Source organism: Mytilus trossulus, chromosome 6 (genome assembly GCF_036588685.1).
Source record: "Mytilus trossulus isolate FHL-02 chromosome 6, PNRI_Mtr1.1.1.hap1, whole genome shotgun sequence".
Lineage (NCBI taxonomy): Eukaryota > Metazoa > Mollusca > Bivalvia > Mytilida > Mytilidae > Mytilus > Mytilus trossulus.
The window spans coordinates 28,160,488-28,177,227 of record NC_086378.1 but is presented as its reverse complement, the minus strand read 5'-3'; the positions used below and the strand labels follow the sequence as shown (position 1 = coordinate 28,177,227).

Here is a 16,740-nt window from a genome sequence, read left to right as displayed (position 1 = left end):
ATGGTTGATCTGACCTTGACCTCATTTTCATGGTTCATTGGTCTTTTGTTTAGCTATCTTGGTTATTGTTAAGTTTATGGGACAGTTGTAATAAAGCTTTATACTTAGGACTATCAACATAATATCAATGATTAGTAAAGAAGGTGAGACATTTCAGTGTGTGCACTCTTGTTTTAGTACTGAAACTAAATATGATCAGATGGATCTAACCTGTTTTTCTGTTGTATCAATAGATGTACATTCATATATATGTTACTACATGTATGTATGAAATTAAATGTGGATTTGAACATTGTCAATTTGACAAATATTCCACATCTCCTTTTATTCACATGATGAAAATGTCTTCAACAATTATGATGTACTGTTCAAATCATAGCTCAGGAAGCAATGTTTGTTGTATACTTATGAATAATTTTGCAAATTAAAATTGTTTGTGTATAAAGTTGTCATTTAAAAAGATTTTACAGATCATGTGAACATGGATATGTTTTTCTGTATAAGAGAAATATGTACTAGAGAGAGGCACAAAATACAAAAGGGACATTCAATCTCATAAGTATAAAATAAAACTGACTTTGCCATGGCCAGAGAAGAAATTATGTTTTGAATATTACTTTGAAAATAGAAATTTTTTTTTTTTGTTTCCTACAAAACAGGTGAACAATAAGAAATATAAGATTAGTCTTGTAAGTTGTTCAGAATGAAGGGAATTTGAAATTTTCATTTGGTAAATATTTATTGGTGTTCTTTTATATTTTATTATTTCTGGATGATAATATTAAAATATTGAGATGTGGTATTAGCTAGGCTAATGAGACAAGCTCTCCACCATTGAAGCCTTTTTTTTTTATTTCTTTTTGTAAATATACATATGCCATTTTTTTAAGTCTTACCTGAGTTAAATACTAATTGAATATGATGATTTTTAGTGGTGGCTTCTTATCTTATATACCTTTGATATCAAAATTACAAATTTGGACAAACATACATTGTCTCTTAAACAATTGAATTTCTGCTATTCCAATATTTAACATATCAAATGTCACATTTTCAATTGTTTAATAGAAGTCAATAACAAAAATATCGAGCTCTGAGGAAAATTCTAAACAGAAAGTCCCTAAGCAAATGGCAAAATCAAAAGCTAAAACACACAAAAGAAAGGATTACAACTGTCATGTTCCTGACTTGGTACAGGCATTTTCTTATGTTAAAAGTATTGGATAAAACCTACTTTGAGGACGACAATTGGTTGCCTTAAAGATCATTCTGTTACCCAAAGCCAGAGGTAAAGGGTAAGAGATCAGTTTGAGGATCAAATATCTGAGAATTACATCTGTTTGAGATACCCTTGTTTTTAGGAAAAAAACTATTCTCTTGGGCATAAAGTAAATAGCCAGGCATTGACCTTTAGTATCAGTGAATGCATTAGTTTTAAGTTTTTTTAACACATTTTATCCTTTGTCCAACTAGGCAGTTTATAGTTATAAATTCTGTAAAAAATTGAACTACAGGTTATTGAATTTCATGTGTCAGAAGTGTTTATAAACTGTATTTACATTCATCAGGAATGTTCAAAGCCAAGGATTCATAATAGTTATCAAAGGTACCAGGATTATAATTTAGTACGCCAGACGCGCGTTTTGTCTTCATAAGACTCATCAGTGACACTCATATCAAAATAGTTATTAACCAAACAAATACAAAGTTGAAGAGCATTGAGGATCCAAAATTCCTAAAAGTTGTGAAAAATACGGCTAAGGTAATCTATGCCTGGGATAAGAAAATCCTTAGTTTTTCGAACACTCCAAAGTTTTGTAAACAGGAAATTTATAAAAATGACCACATAATTGATATTCATGTCAACACCGAAGTGCTGACTACTGGGCTGGTGATCCCGCTGGGGACGAAACGTCCACCATCAGAGGCATCGACCCAGTGGTGTTAATAGTTATCAAAGGTACCAGGATAATAATTTAGTACGTAAGACGCGCGTTTCGTCTACATAAGACTCATCAGTGACGCTCATATCAAAATAGTTATAAACCAAACAAATACAAAGTTGAAGACTATTGAGAATCCAAAATTCCAAAAAGTTGTGCCAAATACGGCTAAAGTAATCTATGCCTGGGATAAGAAAATCCCTATTTTTTCGAAAAATCCAGTTTTGTAAACAGGAAATTTATAAAAATGACCACATAATTGAGATTCATTTCAACCCGAAGTGCTGACTACTGGGCTGGTGATACCCTCGGGGACTAAACGTCCACCAGCAGAGGTATCTGAAACAGTTTAAGAGCTATTTCACCAAACATGACATGAACATAGCCAAATTCATCTAAGGCCAACTTTACCTGAGTTAGTTGAAACCTTATTTTCTTTTTAATTTCCAAATTTATAAACGAACCTTTCAATTACTTTTTGGGAGCAAGGACATAGTTTTTCAAAACCCTCCAATGTCCATGTACTGTATTATCCTTTTCTCTCTAGAATTGATTGACTGCAATATCGCTGTCTCCCAAGACCCAAAACTTGACCTTGACTACAAAAGGAAAATATATACACAAGTTTTATGGTAAATGTTTATAAACTCACAATTAATGCATCAATTTGATTTAATAGGTTGAAGTGAATTGTTATAATATTTAACCTAGCCTTAAGGACATTATGTATTTATAAAATAAGAAAAAGAAAGGAGTTGAAACACGGGTACCTGAAATGAGGTCAAGATCTGTCTAAAAGTTAGAAAGACGGAGCTGTGTATGCAATTCGTGGTTTATACATCAACATAAAGATTTTTTCTCAGAATGGGATACCTTTAATATTGAGTCAACTATGTTTGGGTATAAAGTATTGTTTGTCAAAAAGGGTCAACTGACCTTTACTCCATTTTCATCATTCATTGGACAATTTTTTTGTTCAAGTATAAGGTCCGTTTTTCAGCTAAAAAAAATAAATAAGTAATTGACAATTAAGTGTTTTTTAGAATGTAAGGTGTATATAGGCCTGCTATCAGGGCTCATCTGGTCTTGACCTTATTTTCATGGATCAATAATAATGCTAAGTTTTTGTTATAACTATAGCAAATTATGACATTAAAAAGACTTTCAAAATAATTTCAATCATAACCATGAGGACGAGATATTTTACCATAACATCCACACTATTTTTTGCCCTTAAGGTGGTATGGGTGTCTTTCGCCATCTTGGATTGTAAAAAACAGAGAATCTAAGGTCGATATTTTCTATCAAATTAGCAAAATTTGATGCAAGAATGCAGATATTTCATGTGTTTTTACATTTAAAAGATCCAATTTACAAGAATATAACTTATAAATATAAATATATGTACAAGTGTAGATTATTTTTGGTTGTTTTTAAATATTTTGAAATTGTCATTTTAAGGGGAGGTAACTCTAAAACAGTGCATTTTCTGTTGGACTGTTCATGGAATTTTTCAACTTTGTATTTTAGCCGGAAAAAACGCACGGTGACCCTATCTTTTCTTTTGATATTATCAAAGCATTGTTTGAAAGCTATATTTTCCTAATTTATTTCACAATTCTATCATTTCGTTTAGTTTCTATTCAGAAAATAGTGTTTTTTCCTGTATAATCCATACAAAATTTGTCATTTTGTCACGACCCGTAGCTTGAAAAAATGCACGGTGACCTATCATTTTAATAATATTTTTTAACATGTATCAATAGATACTACATTTTGGCAAAGTATGAACAAATTCTATCATTTTTATTTTAGACTCCCATACCACCTTAACAGAACAGTGCTCCTAATAACTCAATTTTAAATCCGAACCTGATAGTTTTATCTTTTAAATGTACTTAACAGTACTTGTAATGTGTATAACTGTATGATAGTAAATAACTATATGTATTTTTGTTATCTAGTATGTAGGCCTTTCTTTCGAAGTTAGAAATGGTATATGACTTGTAGTTTAACATCCTGTTTATACTTTGTAACACTACTAGTATTTGTCATTATGTGTAGACTCATCTTATCATATCATATTATTTTGGAGGGTAAACCTACTTCATGTAGGACTTCAATGTAATTGATTTATCTTCAAACATTTATAAACTTATGGACTTTAAAACTTATCAATGAATTACTTTGGCTTATTCTAACTTTTGAAGAACTTCAGTGAACCAATTTATTCTAACATGCAAATATTGGTCTATACATATAAGTCAGTTTACTACAAATTATTACCTTTTACCTGAGTTATGTAAAGGTAAGATAGTGACATTTCCTAAATGCTAATGAAAGTGTTTTTCATGTAGATGTTCTTTCAGTGTGAAACGGATTGAGGAAAGTTTTACAACAAAGGTCTGACCACTATTCTTCAACATGACAATAAATGTTGTTGGACTAGTCGTGCTGTTAGTGTTTTACATTGTGATTTTGATTGTTGGTGTTGCGGCCGCACGTCGTAAGAAAATGTCCACCAAAGTGACAGCAATGGAATCGTCCATTGTGGCAGGCAGGGACCTTAATACTGTTGTTGGAATTTTTACTGTAACAGGTAAATATTATCAGTACACAGGAGCCTATAGGAGGCTATATTGTAATTACGTAATTCGTTTGTCGGTCCGTCGTAGGTTTGTCCAACGAATATTTTTGTCCATCTTTTCTCGTAACGTTTAACCATAATGACCTCATATTTAGTTACCAATAATAGTGATGAGTTGTAACTGATGTCTACTTTCTGTAGAACATCGATTTGACAAGTGATGAGTTGTAACTGATATCTATAGCATACCATGTTTATAGCATACCATGTTTATAGCATACCATTTTCATCGGAGACAGTTGTTACCCTTTGAGTTATAACGCTAGATTTTGTCAGTGTTTATGGACTTTCCCATTTTGAATTTAACTTTGGAGTTTGGTATTTTTTAAATATTTTTTGTCATTAAAATCATAGGCCAAACCACTCTATTTGATTGACAAATTACATCTCAATTGTCTATACAACGCCTAATTTTGGTAGGTCTGCCTTATGCTCAACAAAATATCTATTAGAATTAAGGACGGCTATAATATTAGCAATTAAAACTGGGTTTATAATAAATGTGAATGTGCCTACTTGGGAGGAGATAACGGAGTATATACCGATTTTTCACCTTTTGCACCTAACATTTTTTACAAACACATGTTATGGATCTCAATTTTACTGAAATTAAAAATAAACCACTGGATTGCATCTATGGACGATGCCCGTTTAAACATCACTGAATATTACTCATATGGCAACACGAAAGATACCACAACTGCTAACCATTCCTTGGCACATAAATTTCTTTATTGAGATTGTATTGTTCAATCTTTACTTTTGGTGTAATGTTTTAAGTGAACTCTTCTTTTCATATGTATTGACATATGTTTTGACCATGGTTTTTTTTGTCTGTTTCCCTTCGGCTAGTGGATTATTGATTCGACTCTTGTATGTTTTTATGTTTGCTTCTGCAACGTCCCTGGTCGTGATCATTATTGAAGAAAATAAACTCTCATCGACCAAAAACAAGATATAAAAAAATTGTTTCGTTGTTCTCTTTGTATTTAATAGCTACAACAGTGGGTGGAGGTTACATAAATGGAACAGCAGAATCCATAGCAACCAGTGGTCTTGTATGGACCTTAGCACCATTTGGAATATTTATTGGACTTATTTTAGGTACTGTATAATTCTTTACAGTATGAACAGTTTTGCGATCTCATTAAAGTGGAATATTTATTGGACTTATTTTAGGTACTGTATAATTCTTTACAGTATGAACAGTTTTGCGATCTCATTAAAGTGTATGGTTCACGCAAATAATTCTATATTTGTCAATATGACATTTGATTCATATATAACAAACCCTAAAAGGAAATTTTTAATATGTTTAAAGCAGGGACACATTTGAAACTTAACTACAAGCAGATGCTCAAGAAATTGTTTAACGAATTACATAGGTTGTTCTGTCGTTTTCTTATATAAGTATGGGGAAAGGGAGAATGCAGTTGATACAATCAGAGAAAAGGAAGAATATATACATAAAGAGATCAATAAAATACTAATGTTCAGATTCAAAATTCCAAAACATAACTTGCATTGCCTTTACCAGAACACAAGAAAAACCCGAACAATTGACAAACAACAGTACACACATTGTTATTTCCAACTGTCTTATATTAAGGATAGGGCATACTCGTGTCAAGGGCAAATATGTTTATTGTTTATATTATTGTATAGAGTAGGGGGGTTTATATTGTAAGCTTTGAAAAATTAAGTATCCAAATCTGATTCATAAGTCCTCAAGATTGATAAGTTTCATTTGAGGCTTGGTTTTTATTTATAAAAATCTGCTTATTATGTAGAAATGCATTTCGCAGTTCTGTTGGCAGATTAAGGAATATAAATAAAAGCAACAGTAATATACTGCTGTTTTTAAACATTGTTTATAATAACACTTATGTTATTCGGGCAGCCAGTTTAGCGAACGACGATTTTGTAGTTCTTCATCTGTGGTTTAAACTTCAAAGGAATATAAAACTGACCTTTGATTGTTTTTTAAGTAAGTGTTCTTGGAGTATATGATGGGTTTCCAGATTATATGTTATAATAATAGTACCTAATTACTTCGTTAGCGAAAAGTAAAATCACAAAAATACTGAACTCAGAGGAGAATCCAATCGGAAAGTCCATAATCACATGGCAAAATCAAATGACAAAACACATCAAAAACGAATGGACAAGAACTGTCATATTCCTGACTTGGAACAGGCATTTTCAAATGTAGAAAATTGTGGATTTAACTTGGTTTTAAAGCGCTAAACCTCTCACTTTGATGTCAGTCTCACCAAATTCCGTTATATTTACAATGATGTTTGAACTAAACAGACATATAAATAAGAGTCAAAATATGGGTTCAGCAGTCATCATCGTGTTTCAATTTTGCAAAGGAAAAATTTAACAGAACACACAAAAAACAAAACATCTATCTACAAACACATTCATTGATTCGCGTGTCTGAAGTCAGAAAATTTTATTCGTTACATGAATTTGTCGTTCAATATACTATATACAAACAATTTAAAAAATTTCACATCGGCAATGTTAGCATACGGGGTAAAAAAAAGTATGTTAGAATTAATTTCAGAAGTAGACCGAGATTTAAATAGTCGAAAAGTTATATAGAATTCTAATATAAGAATCCGTAAATAGTTCATTTCACTACGCGATTGATTAATTTTGACGTTTGTGGTTCAACGTATTTTCTAATTCATAAAAGAAATATATCATAATGACATATTAAAGAACAGTATCATATTGACGGGATATTTTAAAGTACAATATACAGAGTCACGTTATAACGAAATGCAATTGCATGTAATGCGGTTCCAAACAAAAGAACATAGTCTGAACTACAACACATGTTACATGTTTCCCATTTTTTGGTAGGATCATATTGCTTAGTCTTTAGGTTTTTTTATGTTTTGTCTTTTGTACTATTATTTGTCTGTTTGTCTTCTTTTTTTTTTTGCCATGGCGTTGTCAGTTTTTTTTTTATTCATGAGCTTGACTGTCCCTCTGGGTTCTTTCGCCCCTCATTCATGAAGTTAGGACAAGTATTAGGATTTTTGTTTTGTCCTTGGGATAGACGACACACTGGTTTAAACAGATCCATGTCGTATTTATCCATAGTTGTATCATCTTAACCCATTTGAATGGAGTATCTACCTCTTTTTCACGTTTAATCTATCTTCTGGAATAATCTTCCAATGAATCGGTTATTATTTTATAGTTTTGTTTCCAGCTTGTTGATTTTGTCTCAAGAACTGTTGGCCCTCATTGAAGATATTCCATATTTGCTTTTTTATATGATACTATTCAATTAGGTGGTTTGTTGTTTGCCAAGAAAATGAGAGACCATAATTACCTGACCATGCTGGACCCATGTCAAGAGGTATATGGTAATGCCTTGGTGTTTATGGTGTACCTTGCATCCTTATGTGGAGATATATTTTGGACTGCATCCATTTTATCAGCGTTAGGTAAGATATTTAAGGAACCATTACACTAACGATACGCACAGAGCAGAAAATGATTTATGACCATTTATAACCGTTTATAAGTGTTCTATTGTCTAGTTGTTCACTAAGCAAAGAAATATTATAGTGCAATACGTTCGTTAACTGCATCTCAAAGAAAATGAAGAGACATGCTCATGAATGCTACGACCCCTCCTTTGTAACTGTTATACAAGTAAGATGTTTGGCTAGCTATTACACCAGGTAAATTCACCATTTTCTATATAAATAAATGCTTTATCATGTCAGGAATATGATTATTCGTTTGATTTGTTTTGCACTTTTGATTTTTTCATTTCATAAGTGACTTTCATATTTGAATTTTCTTTGTAGTTTGGTAATTATCTATAAATCATTGACTGAGGTCAAACTAAAGAATTGACAAAACAAAATGTTGATGGGGTATATACCTGAAGCCTCATTGGATTTTTTTAGCTGTAATGCATGTTCCTCGTGCTTCTTTCTTATGAAAAATTGTGTCATCATATGAATGTCATAATGAACATATAAGAACAATACGCATAAGACATACAGTAGAAAGAACATACTAAATGAACCAGAACAAACTTTCAATTTGCTAACGATAGAAAAATCATATTTGAATTATGACTTTTTCAAATAGTATAGTCTTTGCAATTTTAGGGACAAGCTTAAGTGTAATTGTCAATATTCCTTTGACTGTTGCTATAGTTACATCTTCTGCAGTAACTATAATTTACACCATGATTGGTCAGATGATTTCTGTAGCGTATACCGATATAGTGCAACTAATGTTTATTACATTTGGATTGGTTAGTATTTTTTCAATAAAATAAATTAATAATCTTCAACTTTCTTCAACCATTTAAAGAACTCTGCTTTGAAAATACATAGGAACTGGCCATTTTGTGTTCTCTGTGTAATTTATTATTCATATTATCTATAAAGTGAAGGTTTTCATTCTCATAGTGAAATACATATCCCATTCATGTAATTATTGTTTAAAATCTAAATTTATTTTTTAAATGGTCAAGAAAGTACGACTCAAACACCTACATATAATATTATGTGCGAAATTCTTTTGAAAAGTATTTGCAGATAGCAAGATTTCGTATTCATCAATAAACGGAATGATCTGACAAAATTAAACATATATATAAAAATTTCCATTTAAGGTTCTCAGTTTACCATTCATACTGACCAATGAGAATGTCGGAGATATAAGCATATCAGCTGATACTTGGGTTGGAACTTTTGATATTTCATTTGCGGGTCAGTGGTGGGATCTCTTTGTTGCCATGGTGAGATTAAATACTAGTAGCATTTTACATAGAGTTCCTGAGTGTACAAAATATTTATCTTGCAAAAAGCTTGATTATGTTCTTAAGTTACAACAGTTTTTGTTTGTCACCCGGATTTATTTATTTTTTTCTCAATCGATTGATGAATTTCAATTTCGAACAGCGGTATACTACTGTTGCCTTTATTTGCTTTATCTTCTTTCAATAGTAAGTTTATCATTAGTTATAGCTTTTTAGTAGTCGTGATTCATTACATTCCGTGAATGCTTACAGGAACTGATCAATGCTTAAAAGCAAGCAGCATGTCGATTTTTTAAAGCAATCCTCTTCAATTATTTTTAACAAAATCAAGGTTAATGAATTCATAAGACAAAGACATCAACATCTAAACATTTATGCAAATGAGAAAATACTTGCCCATAAGAATGTTCCGTGTAAAGATATAGATATAGTATGCATAGTTTTTATCCATCTTCACTGAATATAAAAATGATCCTGTATGGAAAAAAAATCAACATGATGCTTTGTCAGTAAGGCAGCATTCCAAAAGTTAAATTAAACCCCATCACAGTCTCACCCCTTACAAATGGCTCGCCCTTGTTAGCTATGATTGTCGTGTTTGTGAAGATAAATTTTATCAGAATCTAATATTTTTTTCTAGACACTGGGAACGATTCCGTGGCAGTCATATTTCCAGAGAGTACTATCAGTGAGGTCAGGAAGGCAGGCACAGATGTTGTCTGTTGTTGGAGCATGCAGTGCTGTAATTCTTGTGATTCCATCTGTGGTTATAGGAGCTGTGGCTACAAATGCAGGTATTGGATCTGTAGAATTTGAGAATTAAATTTCAACAACATACCAGTTAAATCAAACCCGTGTTAGTGAAATATGCACATAAAACAAAAACAAAAACCAACAGAAACATTAAGATGTAGCATAAAATAAACCCTAACGAGTTTCTTGAATATGAGGCAGTGTTACACAAGATTTTTAAATGTAGTTCTAACTTATTTCAATCTCTATCAGTAAACATCTATTTACAGATTGGAATAAGACAAGTCTTGGCCAGTCACCTATGGATCTGAACCAGGGCAGTATGGTACTTCCCCTTGTTTTACAGAATTTTACACCAAATATTGTAGCAGTGATTGGTATGTATTAATTGCAGAAACCACTAACAGTTATGTTTGGGATTATAAATATGTATAGAACACAAAGGAATACAAACCTTCAAACGTTAAGGGCAACAGATTGCACTTCTTAGGTGATGTAGAAAGCGAATATGATCTAACACTAAAACGTAATTCAATAAAAAAAACTGAACTCTATGGAAAAATCAAAACAGGAAACTTCTAATCAAATGATTAAATAAAAAAACTCAAACACATCAAACGAATAGATAACAACGGTAATATTCCTGACTTGGTACAGGCATTTTCTCGTGTAAAAAATGGTGAATTTATCCTGTATTTATAGCTAGCTAAACCTCTATCTTGTATGAGAGTCGCATAAAATTCCACTATATTGACAACGATATGTGAGCAAAACAAACAGACATAATAGGCAAAAATGTCAAAATAAAGGGTCAACAGTCAACATTGTGTTAAATAACAATAAAACAAACATATGTGTGATAAAGAGGCACAAAAGGCATATAATTAAAGCATTTTAGAAAAAAAATGAAGGATAAGAATATAATAGCGCAATAACACAATGACGGGATGTTTATGTACAGATCAGTACAGAGCCACATCAGATGTTTCAAAGAAACACAAAAAGGCATTTAGACAAATCACTTTGGTTAAAATGTAAGACAAGAATACAAAATTTTACCATCGAACAATAACACAATGACGGGATGTATAAGTACAATGCAATATAAAATGGATATCACCAAAAAGACTAAACAGTAAAGGTATATTCGTAAAGACATATAACATAAAACAATAGCACGTCATTACGGTGATAAAAAAAAAACGTCAGTACCAAGAATCTATACTCCAAGACGATCGAGTATTAAATTGATACAGAATATTTATCAACAAGGTCTTGGTACCTTCCGATGAAAGTTTAAAAAGAAAAAGGACGAAACCTTCTTTGAAAACCCCCTGGTTTGTCATCTTTCTGTGCCGGCACTGGGAAATTGTACAAAGTCTGGGTAGGGGCTGCAAGCTCTTGCATACCAAATAAGTTGGCAAATGCATTTATCCTTCCAACAAGTTTTCACCCTTTGATAAGATACTATAGGTAAGATTCATACTTGATGTTTTATACTTTTGTATTTTTCAAAAAGAAAGAATCCACTATCGGAAAAGATTAGCCGTTACTTTTGTGGTGATCTTATCTCTTTTTATAAGAACTCGATAGTTCGCAACCTCAAAAAAAAAAGAGAATGAGAATTGCTTGACAAAATAGGAAATATGGTAGTTCTGCCAATGAGACAACTTTCCACCAGATTCTAAATAACGTGGAAAAAACAACAAGAAGTCACCGTTGTGAAACAAAAAAACACCCATACGGAACCAGTTAGGACAAAAGAAAAGGTTAAACAATTTCAATGGGGTGATATCTGTCCGATGTATGCTAAAATAGTAGATGAAAAAGAAATACGACAGCCAAACACAGTGATTTACGTGGGTTATAAATAAATGTGTGGAGGCTATGAACAAATCCTTTACCCAGACTCATCTAATTATTAATTATTTAACAGGTCTAGGTGCAATTTCTGCTGCAGTAATGTCATCTATGGACAGTTCCATTTTAGGATCAAGTTCCATGTTTACATACAATATCTATGCTCAACTGTTTAGAACCAAGGTAGGATTTTCACCATGATTTTTTTATATTTTTTTATAAACTTCATGCGCTTAAATTTTAACCAATGGTTTACTTGCAGATGTAAAAATAAAATATATTATATAGTTTGCTTCGAATCAATACTAGGTTGAAACAAAAAAAGAACCCGAACATATTGAAAATATTTTTGGGAAATTGAAAGGTTTAAGACTTGAATAACAAAATAAGGATTGATGTGAATTTAGTTGTTACATAATATTTACGTTGCTGATGAATTAACAATTGAAAATTAATATGATGTTAAACTTTTTTAACCTATTGTTTTTGTTTCCTCCTCAGGCATCAGACAGTGAATTACTATGGATACAGAGGCTAGCCATTTTATTTGTTGGAACCTTGGCGACAGTCATATCTATATTTGTTCCAATTGTGTACGGATTATTTATTTTAGCAGCTGACATTGTATTTGTGATTGTACTGCCCCAGTTATTGTGTGCTGTATATTTCAAATGGACGAACAGTTATGGTGCTATTGTCGGATACCTCGTAAGTGTGACATTGAGAATCGGCGCAGGAGAGCCTACCATCAACTTTCCAGCATTTATTTTTTATCCTGACTATGATGTCGAAACAGGACAAAACTTTCCATTTCGAACATTTGCCTTTGTAACTTCTGTACTATGTATTGTTATGGTTTCAATAATAACAAGATGTTCACAGAAAATTGTGAAGTCTAAGACTAAATATAATGTGTCGAAAGCGAGTGGATCAAAAAGCAACAAAAATATACTAAAAGTACAAACATTGAATGGACAATGACACTGCATAGAACTAGGAGTCTTAGATATTTATCATATATTTTGATATTGATTGCTGTAAATGTAAATCATTAATTAGGAGGATAAATTTATTAGTCTGATTCTTATACCTTATAGCTAATGATTAAATTTGGAACTAATTCATGAATCATATTGAAAGGACATTTTTGATTTTTTTTAAAGAAAAATCCAAACTGGCCTGGAATATTCAGAATAGCTTCATAGCCAATATATAGATTCTGAATTATTGATACAAGTTTTATAGAATAAACTATGAACACCACATAATACAATGGACGTTTGATTAATAATAGTAATATCGTTTGTTCATTGTCAAAATGAGAACACACAAATGGTATTTTTTTTCAAATGTTGTACTTTTATTTCCTAGCTCATGTTAAAGGGTTCTAATGGTAGCTGAATGATATGTCTTTTTAAGGTTTTTCTCTTACGAATTATGATCAAGATAGACATGGAGTAAAAGTTACAACATTACATCGGTCAGTCAATTCTTGTTTGTGACTGTAAAAGATTTGTGTGTCGATTTCAATTGTTCTTCCTCATGACTATGTTGGGGCAGTATTATTATACAGCGGCACCTCCTATTGATAAAGTAAGTTTATTGTTAACATGCACGAGCGTTATGTATTTTGATTAAGATATAGTTTCGGTGATGCTAAAGTGGCCTTAAGCTGGGGTCACACATTCATGATTTTTACTACCGTCCTTGACAGGACCATTCCCGATTAAAATGTATTAAAAGTCTGATCAAGATCCTGTGAATCGTGGATGGAATTACAAACTTAAATTAAAATTTGTAAAAAAAATAATTTGATCACGACAACAATCAGATAGTGTTTAGGAAGCGTCGATATTCAACCGTTTCTAAGCGAATTAGTACCGATAATCCCGTTCTCAATCAGCTTCTAATCCGATTTGTATTTTTCGCCAGGTAAACTTCGACCGAGTCTGTCACGACTGCGTCCCAACTCTACCGAATGTAATCCGACAGAGATCAGACAGTGACCAGACAGTGAACCGACGTTGACGGAAGTTATCCGTTCGAAAACTGTCGGCATATTCGGGATGATCAGGTACTGTCGGAACGTAATCCTATCACGGTCCGCTCTATCGCATTGCAAACGGCTTTGTCGGGTCTCAGTCGTATTGTATTATGTAATTGTCGGGACTCTGACGTGGGTATCATTGACGAATTTCGTATTAATAACGGGACTGTTTCGTAACGGTTTCGGCAAAAAGCGGTTCGCAATCGACAAGATCAGGATGCTATCTGGACTCAAACGGCAGAAAAACAGCTATGAAAAATTACTCCAGATCATTCCCGTTCCACAGGACACCGTCCAGAATACACAAGACATTGTTCGGAATTCGATCCGATACAGCAGAATCTGTCATGACATAGCCACGATTGTAATCCGACTAGACAAAATCGGCTGAGTTGCCCCGAATGTTACGGGACGCACCTAACTATCAGGGTGCTTTGCCGAACTATTGAACCCCGCATTAATGACAAGTTCACCAACAGACCACTACAGATGGCAGTACCTCACACCTGTCTTTTGGAAAATATGTTCCTATTCAAAATTATCTAAATATATATAAAAAAAAAAAGAAAAGAGGGGCGAAAGATACCATGGGGAAAGTCAAACTCGATCATAGATTGAAAATAAATTAACAACGTCATGGCTAAAAAATAAAAAGACAAGCAGACAAATAATAGTGCACAAGACACAACATAGAGAACTAAAGACTAAGCAACACGAACCCCACCAAAAACTGGGGGTGATCTCAGGTACTCCGGAAGGGTAAGCAGATCCTGCTCCATATGTGGCACATGTCGTGTTTCTTATGTTATCACAAATCCGGTATATAGTCTAATTCGGTAGGTCACATTCTTGAAAAGTGGATGGTATTGTAGTTACGACATAAGGAACATATCCAATATCATCTGTGAAACGATTATTCCGTAACGGACAACCAATTCGTGATGGCGTCCGTAAAATTTACGAAGGAATGATTTTAACTTCACAATTACGAACTCTTGGTTTAAAAGCTTTCTGGTGAGCAGCAACCCTTAATCAAGGAAATCATGATAGGAAATACAAGCACGGGAATATCGTATCAAAATCAAGGGATATATACTCCGTATGAAGGAGCTGTTGGAATGTTGCTACATATGAATGGAAATCATCTCTTTTGTAGTAAAGTTTAGTTTTCAACCGTCCCTCATTGTCAGTTTCTAGATGCAAGTCAAGATATGAGACAGACTTAAATGTATCTGCAGTATCCATTATCTATAGTTCGATGGGATAGATTCGTTCAACATAGTCACCAATTTTGTATTATTTAGTGAGAGAACATCATCTTATATAATATAGCGGAAAGTAAAATTAAAGGATATTGTTAACTTCGTATCTTTATTCCTAAGAAGTTCCCGACAGACATTGCCTAAGAAGAATTGTTTGCAACACTAAAAACACTCTTCAAACAATAAAAAGCGGGAATAAAAATGTGTATCAGGAAACGATTAACGTAAGGTTGATTGTATTTGGCCTGTATGACTGTATGAATAAGAAATTAAAAGTATTCAGAAAAAAACTAAACTCCAAGGAAAATTCTAAGAGGGAATATCAATAAAACATGGCAAAATGAAATGTTAGACAATAATCAATCAAGGGAAGAATAGAAAACATCTGCCATACTCCTGACTAGGTACAGGTATCATCCTAGGGAATGATGAGTTGAAATCAGCTTTTATAGGTAGCTCAACCTCCTACTTAAATTTCAAACAAGAATTATTTGACTGGTTTATAAGTCATATGATCCTTCAAATGTAATAAAAAGATTGAAATGTTTTATACCTGTACATAAAAGGGTAATTTTATTACAAAACAACTTTCACAGGCTTTTGTTTTAAAGAAAATCTTTTTTATATTTCATCAAATTGTAAACAATGTACTGCTGTTGTTTACATTGTATTATCCTTTTGTAATCCTATTCAGATACAACTTTTCCCGTTAACAATGACATCTCTAAATATACATTCAGCAATCCCAAGGAGCCGGTGACAAAGAAAAAAAATGCGACGAAGAAAAAGTAAACAAATTTAAATTTTACACTAGTAATTTTGGGGCCCTTTATAGCTTGTTGTTCGGTGTGAGCCAAGGCTCCGTGTTGAAGGCCGTACTTTAACCTATAATGGTTTAATTTTTAAATTGTTATTTGGATGGAGAGTTGTCTCATGGGCACTCACACCACATCTTCCTATATCCAATTAAAGTTCGAGGATGAAATTATTAACCGATTCTAAACGAAAAAAAGTGAATGCAGTTGAGTCTAACAACTGTTGTGCCTGAATGTTAAATCAACAAAATCGGAACACAAGGAAAATAATTAAAAAAAACCCCGCTTAATAATCTCATTTATTGTTCACCTGCTCAATGCTATAATGTGCTGATTGTTCATCAAGGTCATATTTTGGTTCACTTCTATTCCAAGACCTTCAAATTAGTAAGCATTCTTAGTTTCCTTTCAACAGTCACCAAATTAAATAAGATTTGTAAATTATGTTTACGTTATGCATTTTTAAAATAAAAAAAAAAGTGATTTGACAACTTTATTAGAATAATTTTTATATGAATGCAATAATATCTTTATACGGTATACCAACAATAGTTTACTGCACAGAACTTTTTTTTTCAGGCTATCTAGCTGTTGTTTATTCTTTTCTAT

General features: G+C 32.5%; 1 protein-coding gene across 1 annotated transcript; it reads left to right on the top strand.

Moving 5' to 3' along the window:
• Positions 1-4,296: 4,296 nt before the first annotated feature.
• On the top strand, positions 4,297-13,098 carry LOC134721043 (high-affinity choline transporter 1-like). Its single transcript, XM_063583740.1, has 9 exons — positions 4,297-4,542; positions 5,587-5,694; positions 7,902-8,057; positions 8,736-8,884; positions 9,248-9,373; positions 10,035-10,188; positions 10,417-10,524; positions 12,084-12,190; positions 12,509-13,098. Exons 1-9 carry the CDS (start codon positions 4,368-4,370, stop codon positions 12,986-12,988), a joined length of 1,563 nt encoding a protein of 520 aa, XP_063439810.1. The 5' UTR covers positions 4,297-4,367; the 3' UTR covers positions 12,989-13,098.
• The last annotated feature ends 3,642 nt before the right edge of the window (positions 13,099-16,740 follow it).